Here is a 17209-nt window from a genome sequence, read left to right on the forward strand (position 1 = left end):
GGCCTTCGGACTGAGAGGTTAGCGCCAAGGGGGAGAGGGAGTTTGTTTGCCGATGTCGTGACTGCCGTTCGATGGGTCATAGCGGCACTGTGCCCACTCGCGGCCCATGAATGCAGGGGTAGCGAGGCGTTTTCAAGCTGACGCTGATACCGCGACGCTGAAACGGGCCGCACGAGCAAGGGGAAGGCTGGAATTAATGTCGCAAGAAATGCGCGCTATCCTTACACTTAAGGATTGATGGGCGCTTGTGCACGTGTCGCCCCTTCGGAATTAGAAAACGGAGTATTCGGACACCCGCCGCAGTGGCTCAGTGGTTAGGGCGCTCGGCAACTGATCCGGAGTTCCCGGGTTCGAACCCGACCGTGGCGGCTGCGTTTTTATGGAGGAAAAACGCTAAGACGCCCGTCTGCTGTACGATGTCAGTGCACGTTAAAGATCCCCAGGTGGTCGAAATTATGCCGGAGCCCTCCACTACGGCACCTATTTCTCTTTACTCTTTCACTTTCTCCTTCATCCCTTCCCTTACGGCGCGGTTCAGGTGTCCAACGATATATGAGACAGATATTGCGCCATTTCCTTTCCACAAAACCAATTATTATTATTATTATTATTATTATTATTATTATTATTATTATTATTATTATTATTATTATTATTATTATTATTATTATTATTATTATTATTAGTTTTCGGACAGGGAGTCAAGGGGCCCGGCCAGGGCCAGCGCCGCCGCTCCATTGAATTCAGCACCGTTCCCAGGCCATCTGAGGCAAATCGTGGTCGATTTCAGCAGCGAAATTTGAAATTATAAAGCTCCGCGTTTTCGGTGTTAGCTGAGGAAATGAATGAATGAATGAATCCTTTACTTCAAAGGAGGGATTGCACTCGGCAGCTTAAGGACTTAGGAAAACCAAATGACGAAAAATAAACCGTGCGTTAAATGAAAATTGGTATTGAGGAATGGAAATGACGCAGTAACTTCCTCACTTATCTCGATGGACACCCGAACCGCGCCGTAAGGGAAGGGATAAAGGAAGGAGTTAAAGAAGAAAGGAACAGGTGCCGTAGTGGAGGTCTCCGCTGTAATTTGGACCACCTGGGGATCTTTAACGTGCGCTGACATCGCGCAGAACGCGGGCGCCTCTGGCTTCACCTCCATCGAAACGCGGTCGGGTCCGAACCCGAGAACTCCAGCTCAGTAGCCGAGCGCCCTAACCACTCAGCCACCGTGGCATTAAAACAAATTCTACTCAAGATTCTACTCCGAAAACTGAAGCGTGTTTTTCTATACTATAGTTTTGTGGCGGTGTTTTCCTCTAATATTTTGACGATGGCGCCACGCGGCGCGTAGTTGCAACAAGAGAACGATAGAGCGAAGGAGGGAGATAATAATGAAAGCGCAATAAGATCAGGCAGACAACACCGAATTTGTTAGATAGCCTGAGTAGAGATGCTCGATAAAGAGCGTCGCATAGTCGAGGTCACCCGAAGTCACCTGCACTAATTCGGGGACCGAGAAACTGGTGCAATGACCTCGTTAGGGTTTGGGACGATGACCGGTGCGACCATTTAAGCGACGGTTAGCTGCGCCTAATTGTTGTCCTTTCCTCAGCTCAGCGTGGGCGCACACCCCCGTAACAGCACTGAGCACCGTTTGTTGCAACAAGAAAAAAAGAAGACTGCACATTTTTTTGCCCGACTTTCTTTCGTTCCTTTCTTTGCATTAAAATCTTTCATACCAGAGCTAGCGGCCACCTCGTCCGCTTAGGTACTACTACTTCCTCTGAGCACGAAAATCGAAAGCTAAGGCTGAAGCTGACAAAACTTTATTGCGCATAAGCGTAGGAGATTAAGGCACGTTAGCTAGCGTGCCGCAGGCCGCGGAGACCTTTGGCGGCGCCGGCCCATTCGACGGCCTTGGACTGAGTGTCGGGGTCATCGCTGGACGTTAGTTTATCCCATGCTTCTTTGGAGGGATCAGGCAAGAGTTCTAGGGGAGGTTTACGGACTTCGCACGCCCAGGTCATACGATCGAAGTTATCCTTCTCACTCCAAAAGCGGCAGGAGCGATTGATATGCTTATTTGTGAATTTAGATATGTAGTTTGGGTTGGAGAGGCTTCCCGTCTGTAGTTGTCTCCACATGACCTGTTGTTGTCTAGTCAGTGTTTTATGGGGCGGTGGGAGTGCCCTTCTTAATGCTTTGCAATGTGCTGTGTGCTGTGAGTTCGTGGTCTGATATGAGTGACTCACACCAAGAGGTTCCGGTTCCTGACTTTGTGCCACCGCTCGGCCGGCTAATTCTCGGGCGTGTTGGTGGGCAGCCTCATTTCCCGGATTCCCCTCGTGAGCTGGGGTCCATATGAGTTCAATATCTCTCAAGAGACGAGAGTCGCTTATTCCTGTGAGTATCTGCGCGGCGGGACCGGAGACCCTACCCCTAGTCAAGTTGCTGATCGCCAACTTCGAGTCGCTTACTATGGTAGTAGCGTCTGTAAAGACGATGGCCGCCTCCTGCGCGACTAGCGGTCTAGAGTTGGAAACCGTCTCCGCTATAGCCAGTCTTGCTGGTTGATTGTCGGGGTATGTTACTCCAAATACGAAGTATTTGTTCTGGTTCTCAGTATCTTCTGCGGCGTTGACGTAGAGGACATCCTGCAGCTGGCTCAGGGTATTGTGCAGGCTCTTCGCTCTTGCTTCTCTTCGGCATTTGTGCACGTGAGGGTCCATATTTCGGGGGAGAGGTTTGAAGGTGATTCTCTTTCGGGCGTTGCTTTGGATAAGTTGGGGAGATCTTGTAAGGGCTCACCTTCAATCCCGAGCATCTCGAGTATTCTCCTGCAGGCGGGTGTGCTAGACAGGCGCCTTATGTAGGCAGTTTGTTGTGCTTCCTTGAGCTCCTCGTTGGGAGTCGAGCGAGCCAGGCCCATGGCTGTTTTATAAGCCATTCTGATGATGGCGTTGACTCTTTCCACCTCGTCTCTTCCGAGTCTTACATACGGAAGCGAGTATGTGATCTTTCTTATGATAAAGGCGTCTATTAAGTTGAAGAGGTCGTGTTCTTTGGTGCCTCTTTTTCTATTAGTAATTCTGTATATTAGTCTGGCAGTTTGGTGGACTGCCCATTTAAGTTTATTGATCGTGGAGGCGTCGCCCGAGTTCGTTTGCAGCCTGGTCTCCAGTATCACAATCTCCTGGACCTCTGTGATTTCCATGCTGTCGTCCTGTCCTGTCGTCAAGGACGCGTTTAAATTGTGTTTGTGGAAGACCATAAGTTACGATTTTTCAGCGGAGCATTCGAGGCCTGCTTTTCTGGCCTCTTCATCGATAACGTCTGCGGCCGCTTGGAGAGCGGCCTCGATTTCACACTGGGAGCCCTCCATTGCTCATACCGTAATATCGTCCGCGTACAGGCTGTGCTGTACTCCAGGGATATTGTCCAGGTGGAATCTTTATTAGGGCCAGATTAAAAAGGAACGGAAACAGGACAGCCCCCTGAGGAGTGCTCCTACTTCCCAACGGTATTGTGTCGGATTTGAGAGTGTCGAGAATGTGCGCTCACTAAGAAAGGCCCTGATATAATTGTAAGCTTTTCTGCCAGGGGTAATTTTGTTTAGGTGCTCCAGTATAGTATAATGGGAGACATTATCAAAGGCTTTCTTTATGTCGATAGCCTATGTGATTGCTTTTCTATATCTGCTAATAATGTCATGACACAGTTGTAGCATGACGTCCTGCGTACAAAGCCCCCTTCTGAAGCCCACCATGGTGTGCGGTAGGAGAGAGTAGTCTTCTGCATAGGTTTGTATTCTGTTAAGGACAATGTGGTCCATTGAGGTAAGTGGTAATGGCCTAAGGTTATCGAGGCTTATTTTCTTGTTGGGTTTGGGGATAAAAATCATCTTTGCATGCTTCAAGGATTGGGTAATGCTACCTGTCTCCCAGAACTGATTCAAATAGTCCGCGAGTGCGGTGACCGATTTTAGATCTAGGTTCCGCAGCATCTTATATTGATTTTATCTGGCCAAGGCGAAGGGCGCGTAGCACGAAGGCAGGTTACAATAAAGGGACCGTAAAGGGGAACAGTCAGGCTAGATTGGTAGGTTAGCATCACGTGATAGCAAATATGTCACTTTTACTGAAAACAACGATTGCATGAAATCGAGGTACACGTGACGCCGCCACTTGAAGATGCTTGCAGCGCCGACGGATGACGCATTCATGAACTTTTTGCAGGAACGCGATTTCGTCGCTTTAAAGGGCAGTTGCTGTGGAAAAACAGCGACCACAGCCGACAATACGAAGAGCGTTGTCGCAGTTACGCAGAAGAGCGCAAAATACACGACGGAGAGAAAGGTTAATTGCAGACATTAGCACTGAACCTTTCGCCTCGCGTCCTGAGGGCACTCAGGTTGCTTGTGGCCGTTGTACGCAGCAAGCGCAGAAATTTAAATAAAAAATTAATCACAAAAAATGCCTCGATGGGTTAGGGATAGCGTGTCCTACTCGCCCCGAGGGTCATAGGTTTGATTTCCTTTAATTAAGTCAGTTTTAATGCGAAATCATTATATCGCTCGGAAGCAACAAACCCGGCGGCATTGACCAAGAAAAGTGGTACCAAAACCTCATGACGCCACCATGGTCTCGCATGTCGTCAGCAGTAGACCAAAAGATAGTAATGGGCGCTCATGTAGCAATGAATCAAGGACATTAGACGAGACATTAGTAGTTAATGATAGCGATAGTGGTACTTTTGGAATGATAAAGGACGCTACTAAATAACAATGAGAGTCATTAATGACAACTGCGTTGATAAAGGCCATTAGGTTGAAGGTCAGGTCAAAGGCCTGCGCCTTGAATGGACCGGTGGCTGGCACCTTACATCATATAAAAAAGTACCTGTCACAAGAGGAGGACGAGGAGAAAACTTTATTCTGCTCTACGGTTTTGGGGCATCCTCAGCGATGTTTTCTCCTTGGTTGTATCATCAGGAGTCTTTATCTGTCGAGCTCGCCCAATTTTAATCAATGGTCGGTTGCCCTCTGTCCAGGGCTCCGCTGGCCACTGCCGCCCGTTGAGCTCACTGTACCAGACCTTGTTGGTCTTCAGAGTGGCCGCTGGACAGCAGTCTCTCCTACTGCCCTGCACTCGGGTTTGGTATATTGGAGACCACGTCAATATTTTGACTGTCCCATGTCATGTGATATAGTGTGGGTTTTTGATCGCACCAGGGACATTTGTCCGTGTATATCGTAAGGTGCATTTTGTTTAGTATGTGTAGTTTTGGGCAAGAACCTGTCTGTAATTGTCTCCAAGTGACAGCTTGTTCTCTGTTGAGAGATTTGTGTGGCGGGGAATATCGGATTCTTGTGCCTCTGCAGTTTTGTAGTATGGCCAGTATTCTTTGGGTGCTGGCACGAGTTCCGCGGTCTTGTCACAAGAAAACGCATCAGCTGAATGACTAAGGCACATGGAATTCAGGAAAGAGGAGGAGAAAAAACTTTACTTAGGGCCAGCACTAAGGTCCAGTAAAGAAGGGCGCTTCCTCCGCTAATGCACGCTGATAACCCGCCGAGCCCGCGTAAAGCCAAGCCTTCCAGGAAGGAGGGGAAGGAAGGAGGGTAAGGGAAATAAGGGGTAGTGTTACATGAGTACAGAATGCGTTCTGTGTCTGCCCTGATCTATGAATAGTTGGGACAGTGAGCTGTGTCACGCCATCTGAAGCTGTAGAGCATTAGTGCGGTGAAAAGGGTGTTAGTTTGAACTTTGCGAAGGACGTGTGCTTGTTCCGTGCTCAGTGACGGGTAAGGTTGGGGTAAAATTGTGCGATTCTCCTTGGTGTTTCGGTAGTGTTGTATGAACAAAAAAATTGTTTTTTTTAGGAAAGTAAATTATGCAGCAATTGTCTCACATTTCTCGGTGGACACCCGAATCGCGCCGTAAGCGAATGGATAAAGAAGGGAGTGAAACAATAAAGTGAGAAAGAGGTGCCGTAGTGGAGGTCTTCGGAATAATTTTGGCCACCTGGGGATCTTTAACGTGCGCTGATATCGCACAGCACACGGACGCCTTTTGAGTTTCGCCTAAAAAGGGGCCCGTGTGCTGTGCGATGTCAGTGCACGTTAAAGATCCCCAGGTGGTCGAAATTATTCAGCTATTTGCACATTGTATGTTGCAGCGCCTTCCCCTTTGTCCAAAAGGTCTTCGAGCGGGCATGAAAAAGACGTTTTAGAAAATAGAAAGCCCCGTCCTTTGTTCTTGTGGGTTAACTGTTAGTGGTGGCGAAAATATATTAATGAAATTGTTCAGGAGGTTATAGCGATGGTTAGAGCTCTTAGTCCGGAACCCCATTGACATAGGCTGCTGTCCGGGCGCTTTCGGTGAGTTCTTTTAAGAGCGTTATCTCTTACTCATCACGTTTCTCAATTTTTCGGGGTCTAGCTGCTACCACCTCCCATCGGCGTGAAACTTTGTAAGTCCGAGGAATTCAAGATAGTGGTCCCCATAGTAAATCAATATAGCAACCCGATTGGTAATTGACTGGTGACGTCATTAGTATATCGAATTGGTGGTTTGCCAAGATGTCGGCAAATAATGGTAATTAATTGATGACATCATTAATTAATCCAAGATGGCGACCGCTAAGGTTCGTTACTTCAACGTCTTCATGACGGAGGCGGCATCTTTTTGACTCCTTTCGTCCGAGCTGTTCTGAGCTGCCTCCCACCTCTCCTGCGTTGGCTGGTTATTAATAGTGACCGCCTGATTTCATTGGCAGGCCCATACCATATGGTACAGGTCCCCTTACTTCCCACAGAATTTGCATTGTGAGTCGAATGACTCCGGGTCTGTTGCCTGTAGTCTTCGTGGGTTGCTGTAAGTGTTGGTCTGTAACTTTCGGAGGTGTAATTCCTCCCCCTTTGTCTAATGTCTTAGCCGGTAGAGGGTAGATCCAACGGGATAATCTTAGGTGCTGAAGTATGTCGGTGTAAGTTAGTAGTGGGGTAGGAGGTTCCACGACATTCGTACAGGTTGCCCAGGGGAGAAATGCTCGGGATGAGGCATGTGCGCGCTCGTTCCCTGGGATGCCCTACTGACCTGGTACCCATAGTAAGTCTTTGTGTGTGGGTTGGTAGCCATGGGTGTAGCTATCTTGCAGGATTTTAGCTCCTGGCGGTGTGATCCTGCCCCTGAGATAATTGCGGTACCCTGTCTGTGAATCTGCAAGAATGTGTTCCGAGGTTGTGTGTGTTGCAGCTAGAGCAATCGCCACTTCTTCCGCAGCCAGTATGACCTGGCTAGCCAGTACTAGTCCGCCCATTGTTTTGTTTTGCTGTATTACCGCGACGGCCATCATTCCCTGCTTGGAACCCACAGCATCGACATAGAACACGCCCTCGCGCCCACCGTAGCGCCTTTTCATAGCTTCGGCTCGTGCTTGTCGTTTTGACTTGTGAAAATCGAGGTGCACATTCCTGGGTAGTGGAGCTGCCTTGAATTGTTCTCTCCATGAGGCTGGGATGCCATTTTTGGTATGTAGCTGTCGGGGGCAATTGATGTTTAAATCACTTCGGACTTGTCGGCCAGTCCGAGTAGGGGAGAGCCAAATCACCTGCGCCGCGAGGTGTGCGTCTATCAGCTCGTCTATCATGTTGTCGGCGCCCACTCCTAAGAGCCGGTCCGTCGACGTCGCAAAGGCCTCCTTGTAGGCTGTTCTGCTTATGACGTCGAGGTTGTTGATGTAAGTCTTCTTGAGACGGAGGTAGGGTGCTGCGTAGGTGACGCGGCTTACGTCGAAAGCCTGCACAAGTCGCAGAGTATCTTCTCGCATCCCTGATGTTCGCGTCGTTATCCTGGCGATCATCTTGGCGACTTACTCGCTCACAAGCCGGAGTTTCTGGAGGGTGCGGAGGTTGTTGCCGTTGTTATTTATGTACAGGCCCAGTATCTTGAGGATCTGAACTTCCTTGATGGGTGAGTTGTCAACGTGGATGTCGATGGTGTCATGATTCTTGCGTTGACGGAAGACTATGAGTTCAGATTTTTCGGGAGAGCATGTTAGTCCACACGCCCGTGCATAATTCTGAACTGTTGTTGCCGCTGTTTGTAGTTGTTATTCAATCATTCCCATAGTTCCCGTGGTTGTCCAGATGGTCATATCATCAGCGTACAGAGCGTGGCGTATGGATTAGCTGACGTAAGACGGCACTGAAGCGCAAAATGCAGTGTGAGACACAGGGAGGACTACGTCGACTATATGATGCACTTACCTTTCATGGATGACTACGCTGCGGTAAAACCACTGCCGGGCGTTCCTAAATGGCAGTTTAAGTGAGCACATTAGAGGTGTGCTAACCAGAATGCTGAACATTTTCTCAGTTGGCCAAACAGCGCGAAGGACATGAGCAGGAAGGAAGCAGGCCAGCAAGAATCATCATGAACCAACAACTTCCCACTCCCTCTCTGTACTGCAGGCTGACCACACGGGGAGGAGGCGGTGGAGGGGGTGGAGGATGGGCTGCGGACTGTCGTGCTCGGTGACGGCATGGCACCCCGAGGGCTCGGCGCATGAGCGTTTCCTGGGGGGCCGCAGCCCGCGGGCGGTACGTGTGTGGCCCATCCGGCCGGCGGCGCGGGTTGGTCCCGACGCGTCTGGGTACAGATCGTCGCAGGGTCTGGCCCAGGACAGCTGCTGCCTCACCGACGACACGGCAGCCCGGCCGGACTCGGCCTACGAGGCCAGCTCGATCGCCTTCGAGCTGCCCGACGTCCACTCGCTCCATCCGCTCAGGGTCACGGTGAGTTTCGCGGGACTGGCAGCAATAGTGGGCTATTAGTCAGGGCAACAGTAGTTGCGCACTACACCACAAAAGCTGTGCAATCGACCACTGTTGTGACTATCGCGGGAATGACGCCGCTTAGGGCTACCTGCCCCTCATCATCAAGCCCTGTTGATCTTTATCAACGAAACCAGCCTGTATCTTTTCCTCCAGTTTGAATTTAATTGTAAAAATATTTTCTTGTGGGGGGGGGGGGGGGGGGGGGAGGAAAGTCGACCTTGGTGCATCCTCTGAGTCAGGAAGCTAGTAGCTTGTGAATGTGCGTTCGACGAAGTGTACCTGCATCCTCCAACAACTAGGTCGCTTCGCAATGCGATGGATCCTATGGAACACCTGAACCGCGCCGTAAGGTAAGGGATAAAGGAGGGAGTGAAATAAGAAAGGAAGAAAGAGGTGCCGTAGTGGAGGGCTCCTGAATAATTTTGACCATCAAGGGATCTTTAACGTGCACTGACATCGCACAGCACACGGGCGCCTTAGAGTTTTGCCCCCGTCGAAACGCCACCGCGGTCGGGTTCGAACCCGGGTACTCCGGATCAGTAGCTTCGGAATCATTTGCGCTATGTTATGCAGTTTCTGTACATCAGCTTTTTGCATTATGTGTTGCGAGCTCGGCTCACAAATCCGAAAGTAGTAGGTTTAATTCTGCCACCTTGGGAAGAAATTTTAATTTTCATTGATACCACGGTGATGTCATCTGGGATTTTGGGGACCACCGCTTTTGGTCGACGCCGACCCCGGGTTTCGCTGCCGATGAGGGATGATAATGATTTGGCATTAAACAGTGCAATTCAAGTATCGCTCGCTCGTGCAGGCATGGCTGGGAGTGAGGACACTGTCTTGCCTGCGTTTCCGTAAAGTACAGGGTGGGGATAGCGTGCCGCATGGACGCTGAAACTTCTCACAACAAACGGAAGCGTATGTACAGGTGATCGGGCTGCGATGGGGCTGCGGAAAGATATTTCGTTACTGGTACGAGGCCCATATACAGCGCATCCAGCCCGAGGTGCGGGTAGTAGGTAGCTTGGCGAACGTCCCTGAGCCGATTTCGCAATGCGGCGCAGTCCTGTACGAGGCCACTGTCACGGTTCTGCGGTCACCCTCCGTGTCACGCTTCGGCCGTGTGTGTATGTGGCACCGAAGGGCGGGCGGTGAAAGAGGGGAGGGCGGTTGCCCGTGTGTTCGGCTGCCGATCACGTCCGCGTGGCCCACTGGCCTGGCTCCTCCAAGGGCGTCCATTACTCTCGAGCAGCGGGTTCTGACAGCTCTCATCAGCACCGCGGCTCACCGTGGGCTGGGGGTGACGGAGAAGACCCGGTCCCTGGCGATACCGCTGACCCGATTCGTTTCTGCCCTGCTCCTTGCGTGGCATCAGCGTTGATTGGCCACCACACTGGTGAATGTGTTCCCGCCCTTAACGAGGGCAGGATAACAGTTTGAAAATGAAGTAACTATAAGTCCTGTTATGACATGAGTTGCCTACATTGATAGAATAACTTTCAAGGATGAAAATATGAAGGTTTCATAAAAAAAACGAAACATGCATTGCAGGAAGAGAAGAAAGCACAGCCATCTATTACCCATGCCCACTCACCATGCACTTGCCTGCAGAACGAGTGATGACCTTGGTAATGACGCTCATAGTGGCGACTATTCCGCTGCGCGCGTAATGAATGGCTGGGCCTTGAAAATCGTGTCTATATGAAATATCGCTCAGATCACGAATAAAGCAAAGTACGTAGCGGGCAGTGGGGATTTCTCTGAAGTGTTGTTCGAATATCAAAGCGCTAAACTTAGGTAAAGAATGAAAAAAAAAGAAACTGTGGGAACGCATATAAAGTGAAATGCGATAACATTAGATCTCACGTTTGTCGCAGCTCCTCTGTGTTTGTCTGTGTCAGTTTCTTCGCAGTTGTCGAGCATCAACCGCCATATTCGGACTGCCAGCTGCAGTCGCAGGTTTCCGCTATTCTGTCAATGCCGAGATTTGCATATGTCAGTATTTCCGATTTTTGCTTTCGATTCTCTGTCTAGTTTGCTGTCTAGAAACTAAATTTCTCCCAACCCGGTGGGCAGGTTGTGATGGCGTCACAAGGTCACGTAACCTCACTCGTTCAGTCAGCCAATTTCCTGACCTCGGACGTCGTATTTTGCTCCTGATATGAACTCTAACGCTATCGCATTGAAACCCTGCAAATGAAGGGAGAAAAACAGGGGGAAGAGTGCATAGGTTGGCAGGAGTAACTTGTCTCTGGCCTGCTAGTCCACACTAGATACAGAAATCATCCCGGTATAGGTATAGTGTTGCTACAGACCGCCAGCTTATAAGTTTATGTTCTGGCCCCCTGTGACCGCATTTATGGCGTTATGAATCACGTAAACAATCCAGGTGCTGTAGCGCGAAACCTTCTATCCAGTTTTATCCAAGCTTAGAGGCAAAGAAGCACATCTCCGAGCCGCAAAAATCGAGGCCATCATTCAAAGATTCACATCTTCATTCGCACTCACTAAAGTTAGTTTTTGTTATAGTTAGTTTAAGCTACATCAGATCAATTGCTAAGCTGCACGTAATCTAAATAAATTGCGCCTGTTTTAGCGTGTGCGGTTTCAGGTGTGGTATTTAAAGCGCCTTGTTTTGTCTGCTGCGCTGTGAGGGATAAAGCCAGTGGTTGGTATGAATATTTGTACCCGAGTATCGGAACGAATTGACAGTGCGCATAAAAGTTGGACGTTCACACAACTAATGAGCGAGGGTCCAAGTTTAGTCTTCTTGTTATGTTGCGTAAGTCTGCGTTCTGCGGGTCTGAATCCTCCAGGTTGGTGATACTGTGCTGTCGTTTGTGCGCCTGCAGTATACATGAACTTCTCTGCAAAGTTCGAATTTTGAAGTCGGATTTCGTACTCTTAAGTCCCACACATCTACCGACTGCATACACGCACTTACTGCGCCCCATTCTAGTGCTCGAGCCAAACCCCAAGGGCAGACCGTCTGTATGCCGTCTTTTCGTAATGAGATTGTGTCATATTTCGTTCTTCCTTGGGCGTACAGCGTCTCAGTCAAATGATGCGCCCCTTTGATACCTTCGTAATAGATTGCGCTTCCGCACTTGGTGCACTTTGACTGGATACTCTCGCCTTCGTGCGGTCGCCCTTGACCTGTGCGCACGTGCGCGAGCGCAGAAGACGGCGCTGGAGGACGAGCAGGCCATCCGGAACCTGCCGCTGACGGAGCTGTTTGTGGACAGCCACTTCCCGCCGGCCGAGTCGTCGCTCTTCACCCACAGGCGGCCCGTGCCCGGAAGGATCACCTGGCTCAGGCCGCACGTGCGTCCCTTGTTTAGTGTGCATTTCGTTTACACTAACTGCTTGTACCGCGTGCCTAACGGGCATACACCTAGGCATGAACACTAATTGCATGCAAAGGCTGTCTCTGTTAGCATGCACCAATACGTTAAAAAAAGGTTCCTGTTACAAGAATTCCTGTTGAGCTCCTCACAAAATTCTTAGCCTTTACTTCAACTAGCGTAAAGTTTATTTAATTCATTAAAAATTGTGCGGCAGCGGTATTGCATCCCAGCAATTTAACCGTCGAGCGGCTGTTTCCAGCCAGCCCTAGACGGAACACGGCATTGCTCTCTCCAGAGGCTTTTCACGCAGCTAAAATTTACAATATATAGGGAATGTTTGCAGGAGTTTGCGTGTCTTGTTCTGCACAACAAGACCCTTACGCCCGATGTACCCACACAAACGGGAACACCTATATATGCACGGACGTTAAGGTTTTATCTATGTTTTTTAAATACTTCTCCGCGATATTGTCTGGTCCCGAATCACCCCGCAGGAGATGGTCTCCGAGCCTCAGCTGCTCGTCAACGGGGTGAGCCGAAACGACATCGTTCAGGGGGCCCTGGGAGACTGCTGGTTCCTCTCTTCCTGTGCGGCAGTGGCCCAGCGGCCCGACCTCATGCACCGGGTGAGCGGACGACGGCGCTCTCTGCGGGCTTATAGAAGTTGAGCGACGTGACGGGGCTGCCGGCGCTACCGCTGGCGCAAAATGCAGGATCTGTTGAGCCTGTCCTTTTTTCTCCGCGCCTCTCTTGGGATGATTTGAATGGCCGTATTGTGGTACGGCGGTGGGATTTCGCGCCGGCCATGCGGTAAATAGCGCTCTGTTGGTGTGAACAACGGTGGAGATATTTTCAAATGCTTCCATTTTATGTGGCTGAGAGACGAGGAGTGCGGCAAATAGTATGTCGAGGAATGGCGCCCCGCAGCCGCGCGATCGCTGCCAATACGCGTGCCCAGGTGGTTCCCCAGGAGCAGCAGCTGTACGGCTCGGAGTACAAGGGCGCCGTGCGCTTCAACCTGTGGCGCTTCGGCCGCTGGGTGGTGGTGTACGTGGACGACCTGCTGCCCACCAGCGAGGACAGGCTCATCTACTCGCGCTGCAGCGACCCCCGCGAGTTCTGGGTTGCGCTACTCGAGAAGGCCTACGCCAAGTGAGTCGCAGTGTGGGGCGGTTCTCAGGGAATAAGCAGGGCGCATATATGTGTGTAGTTAAATAGGTACTCCGTTCTAGACGAGGAGGCACACACCGACGTCTTCGTGTCGCGCTCTTGGACACAAGTGAAACTTTTGTTGGTCATAGGTATTAACGATAACTCTGTGATTTGCCAAGGAAATATATTAGAACGAAACAGTACCTGGCGGTCGGGAAAAAAATAATAAACATTGTGCAACGAACATGCACGATCAGGTGGAACACTAGCGTTGATGCCTCTTTGTAAAAGACTGCTACATCGTATACTGCCGCAACAACGCGGCTTTGGGGTTGCCGTCTTCAGCTTTGAAAGAGACGCTCACCACCCATTTAAAGCTTTCGTATCTTGCGTGTTGTGAGTTGTATACGTTGCGAAGTAGTCTGCTTAAGTTCTAAGCCAGTGTGAAAAGTAACGGATGCATGCTTCAGTCGCACTGCCCTCGAGTAAAATCTCTCTCGCACTCGAACAGTGCACCTTTTTTTCCTTTCGTGTGGCAGGCTGCACGGCAGCTACGAGGCCCTGGAAGGCGGCCAGGCCATGGACGCCATGGTGGACCTGACCAGCGGCCTGGCCGAACGGTACGACCTGCAGGACGCGCCGGAGAACTTGTTCGGGTTCCTGCTCAAGGCCTCGGAGCATGGCGCCTTCATCACATGCTCGCGAAAGGCGAGTGTTGCTGTAGGCACAGTTTTTTCGAGAAAGACGGCAAAGGGACGACCTGCACTTGGGGCTGATTCAGAAGAAACGGCGATATGTTAAAGCCTGATGGGAACAAACAACCATGTTATGGATGTGAGCACGAGACAGAAATTTCAAAAGCACCAAGCACTGGTTAAAGCGAGCCCTTATTCCGTTGAGAGTTGCAAAGAACACGCACACGCTAGCAGTAGTGTGGATAGGGGCGCAAGGAGTAACATAGCAACTTTCGGGACCGAGAAAGGATGAAGCACACCTGAAAAAAGGGGGCAGCTGGAGAGAGATGCTTTAGCTATTAAAGATGACGGTAAAGATGAAATATGTCCCCGAACGTCCCAGCTAATCGCACTCATGTCCGTTTTTTTCTTCACCAGTACCTATTCAGCCCAAAGTGAAAGTGCTTTGATGTACAAATTAAAATTCGTAATTCTCTCTCTCTTTTCTTCGTAGATGGGGTTTCTCATTTAGTTCAGCATTCCGTCAAAACCTGCACCTACAGTCTTTGCCTGCCTTTATAGCGCAATGGGAGTTTTTTTGTTGTTGATGATGATTAGCCACCTCGACTTTCCCACCGCTTGCATGCGTGCTGAAATGGGGGTTGCCCATTCGCATGCAGGGCGACTGGTGGCTGGCCACAGCGGCCGACCCCAACGGGCTGGTGTCGGGCCACGCCTACACCGTGAGCGCGGTTCGCCGTGTGCCGCTGAGCAACGGCCGCGACGCCTGCCTACTGCGCGTGCGCAACCCCTGGGGAAACGGCATCGAGTGGACCGGAGACTGGAGCGACGCGTACGGCCACACATACTGCACGAATGCTTTATTTGACGGCGCACCGTTGGTGGGTGCACTCAAGGAAGGCATGTCTGGCGTATGCGGGCACAGATCAGGACACGACTTATTTGAGCTATGTACTCTGGTGACACCCTTTATCGCGTATGCGAGCGTGTGTCAAATAATGGCTGTTTATCGTCCTCGTGCGCAGCGTGCCAAGCGTAGTACCAGTCTATAACCTCTCTAGCCGCCGTTAAAGGTTGCTTACTACCGCTTGCTAGGCTACTGCTCGCTCTTCATGGGCACTGAAAACGAGGAAGCATGTAAAGGACGTCTTTCAGTAGAATACAAACCACATTACTTTCACGCGAGCGGCTCACTTGCAGCCTATGATGAGCGTGCATTAAATGTTGCCTGAGTGGAGACCGCGCTAAATTTCCAGCGACCAAGCTAGTCCGACAGTGGCGGCGAGGCTTCCGAAGAACACTGGAAATGCGCCAATGACAGTCGAATTTTTTCTCCGTCACTTTTATTTTGGCACATTCTCTCCTTTTTTCTCTGGCCCTTTTCTCCCGAGTACCTCTCTCTATATCCTCTCCTCAAAGCGAGGTAGCGTGTCGTCAGTTTTTACTAAGGTGGAAAAAAATCTGCTCTTCATCAGCGTTCTCTCGTTGGCATACGACTTCAGTTGCGGCCTCCCGACTTGGTGCGCATCAAGCGAGTCTGCACAGTTTCAGCGCACGGAACAAATCCCAACGCGTGTCCGTAAGGGCGCCAAGCTACCCTCTGCTGCATCCTTCATCCCGTGGCCCGCAGGGACCCCCAGTGGTCGCTGGTGGACGCGGAGACCAAGAAACAGATGGAGTGGCGTCAACACGGCGACGGCGAGTTCTGGATGAAGTACGAGGACTTCTGCCGCGAGTTCGAGGAGGTCTCCATCTGCACGCTGGGGCCGGACTTCGACGGCGACGGCATACCCGAGAAGCCCGGAGAGGTACTGGGAGACGACAGCTCTCGTGTGAATAGGAAAATACTGCTTATAGGTATACGCATCATGCCACATGAATGACGAAAATTTTTCCACTGGCTATATAGGCAGTTCTAAGGTGCGATATGAAGTATATAATTACTGTTGGACGTGCCTTTCAGTTGTAAAAATGTTTCATTATCCTTGGATCGCTTGGATCAACTGATAAAAATGTTTACGTCTATGGTGATTGTAGGAAATATTGGTTTTCAAATTTCGAAGGCAGCAGGAGATGGGCAAAAACCTTTGGGCAAAAAACACATTTTTATGAACACCATAACGTGTTTCGCCGACCGACATCGTTCAGAATGATTGAGGCTGACAAAGTTTGCAGCCTGAGTTGTGAATTCAAACGCCGCGCTACTGGCAGCGTCTACTCCTGAACACGACTATATTTCAGCTGTCAGGCATTTGGCTTGGTTGCTTTAAACCTTACGCAGCACGGCCCACCTCGCCTGCTTTGCCCGCTTTCTTCGAGACACGCGAATGATAACCATTTTAACCCTCTTTTTTCCCCTCCTCCAAATTCCAGCCACAAACTTTTCCATCAAACCCTTGAGGAGAAAGAGGACGTCCACAATGAGTGACTGGATATTCCTTCCTTAGTATTCACTACCTATGCGACTTATTGCCCCCATATAAATTTTGTTTCTAACATAAACGGCCTCCTTAAATACAAAATGACTAAGAGACTTCGTTCGTCGCACCTTGTTTCTGGCACTGGGTCCGTACACCACTAAGGATGAGCGGGCCTCCTTTTGCGCTGCAGCAACATATCTTAGCAGTCGAGAGCATTACAGACACCTACTTGAAACACTGCGACCCATCCTAAATTTGTCTGCAAAGTCTAGTTATGCTTCGATCACCAGTCTGAAGTAGTATGCGCGGATAAACATTGATTGCCTTACGTGCGACTGTCCTTTAAAAAAAAAAAACTTACTGGGGACACTTAAGTTAATTCCGTGTTCTTTATGCGTAAGCACTGACTTCTCATTGCATATTGCTGCGTAAAGTTTTTTTTTTTTTGTCGCGCGGGCTTCCAAATTTTTTGGGGTTGACCGGGGCCAACTCAACTTTCTGGTGGTACACCCCAAATTTTCGCATTCCGATTGTATTCCAGTTTCATTCCTTTCTGATTCTATTTTAATTCTATTCCCTTTTCATTTCTATTTATTCTCGATACTAATCCAAAGCTATTCCAGTTCTATTTTAGTAACTATCCTAAGTTGATCAAGGACGTCCTCAATGACAAAAGGCCTTTTTATGAGGCCGCTCTTTTGGCGACGTCGGGTTTCCTTTGGTACCGCCAGTGTTGTGTGTGTGTCTTTAGCCTGC

At 50.0% G+C, this 17209-nt stretch overlaps 1 protein-coding gene across 1 annotated transcript in view; it reads left to right on the forward strand.

The window, feature by feature from the left end:
• LOC144120473 (calpain-A-like) overlaps window positions 1-17209 on the forward strand; it is a 40258-nt gene that overhangs the window by 19295 nt on the left and 3754 nt on the right. Inside the window, exons 2-8 of the mRNA XM_077652899.1 lie at window positions 8474-8797; window positions 12020-12163; window positions 12681-12812; window positions 13145-13338; window positions 13878-14046; window positions 14693-14865; window positions 15664-15841. Coding sequence (XP_077509025.1) covers window positions 8474-8797; window positions 12020-12163; window positions 12681-12812; window positions 13145-13338; window positions 13878-14046; window positions 14693-14865; window positions 15664-15841 — 1314 coding nt within the window. The remainder of the gene's footprint in view (window positions 1-8473; window positions 8798-12019; window positions 12164-12680; window positions 12813-13144; window positions 13339-13877; window positions 14047-14692; window positions 14866-15663; window positions 15842-17209) is intronic.

Source organism: Amblyomma americanum, chromosome 2, assembly GCF_052857255.1.
Source record: "Amblyomma americanum isolate KBUSLIRL-KWMA chromosome 2, ASM5285725v1, whole genome shotgun sequence".
NCBI classification, from domain to species: domain Eukaryota; kingdom Metazoa; phylum Arthropoda; class Arachnida; order Ixodida; family Ixodidae; genus Amblyomma; species Amblyomma americanum.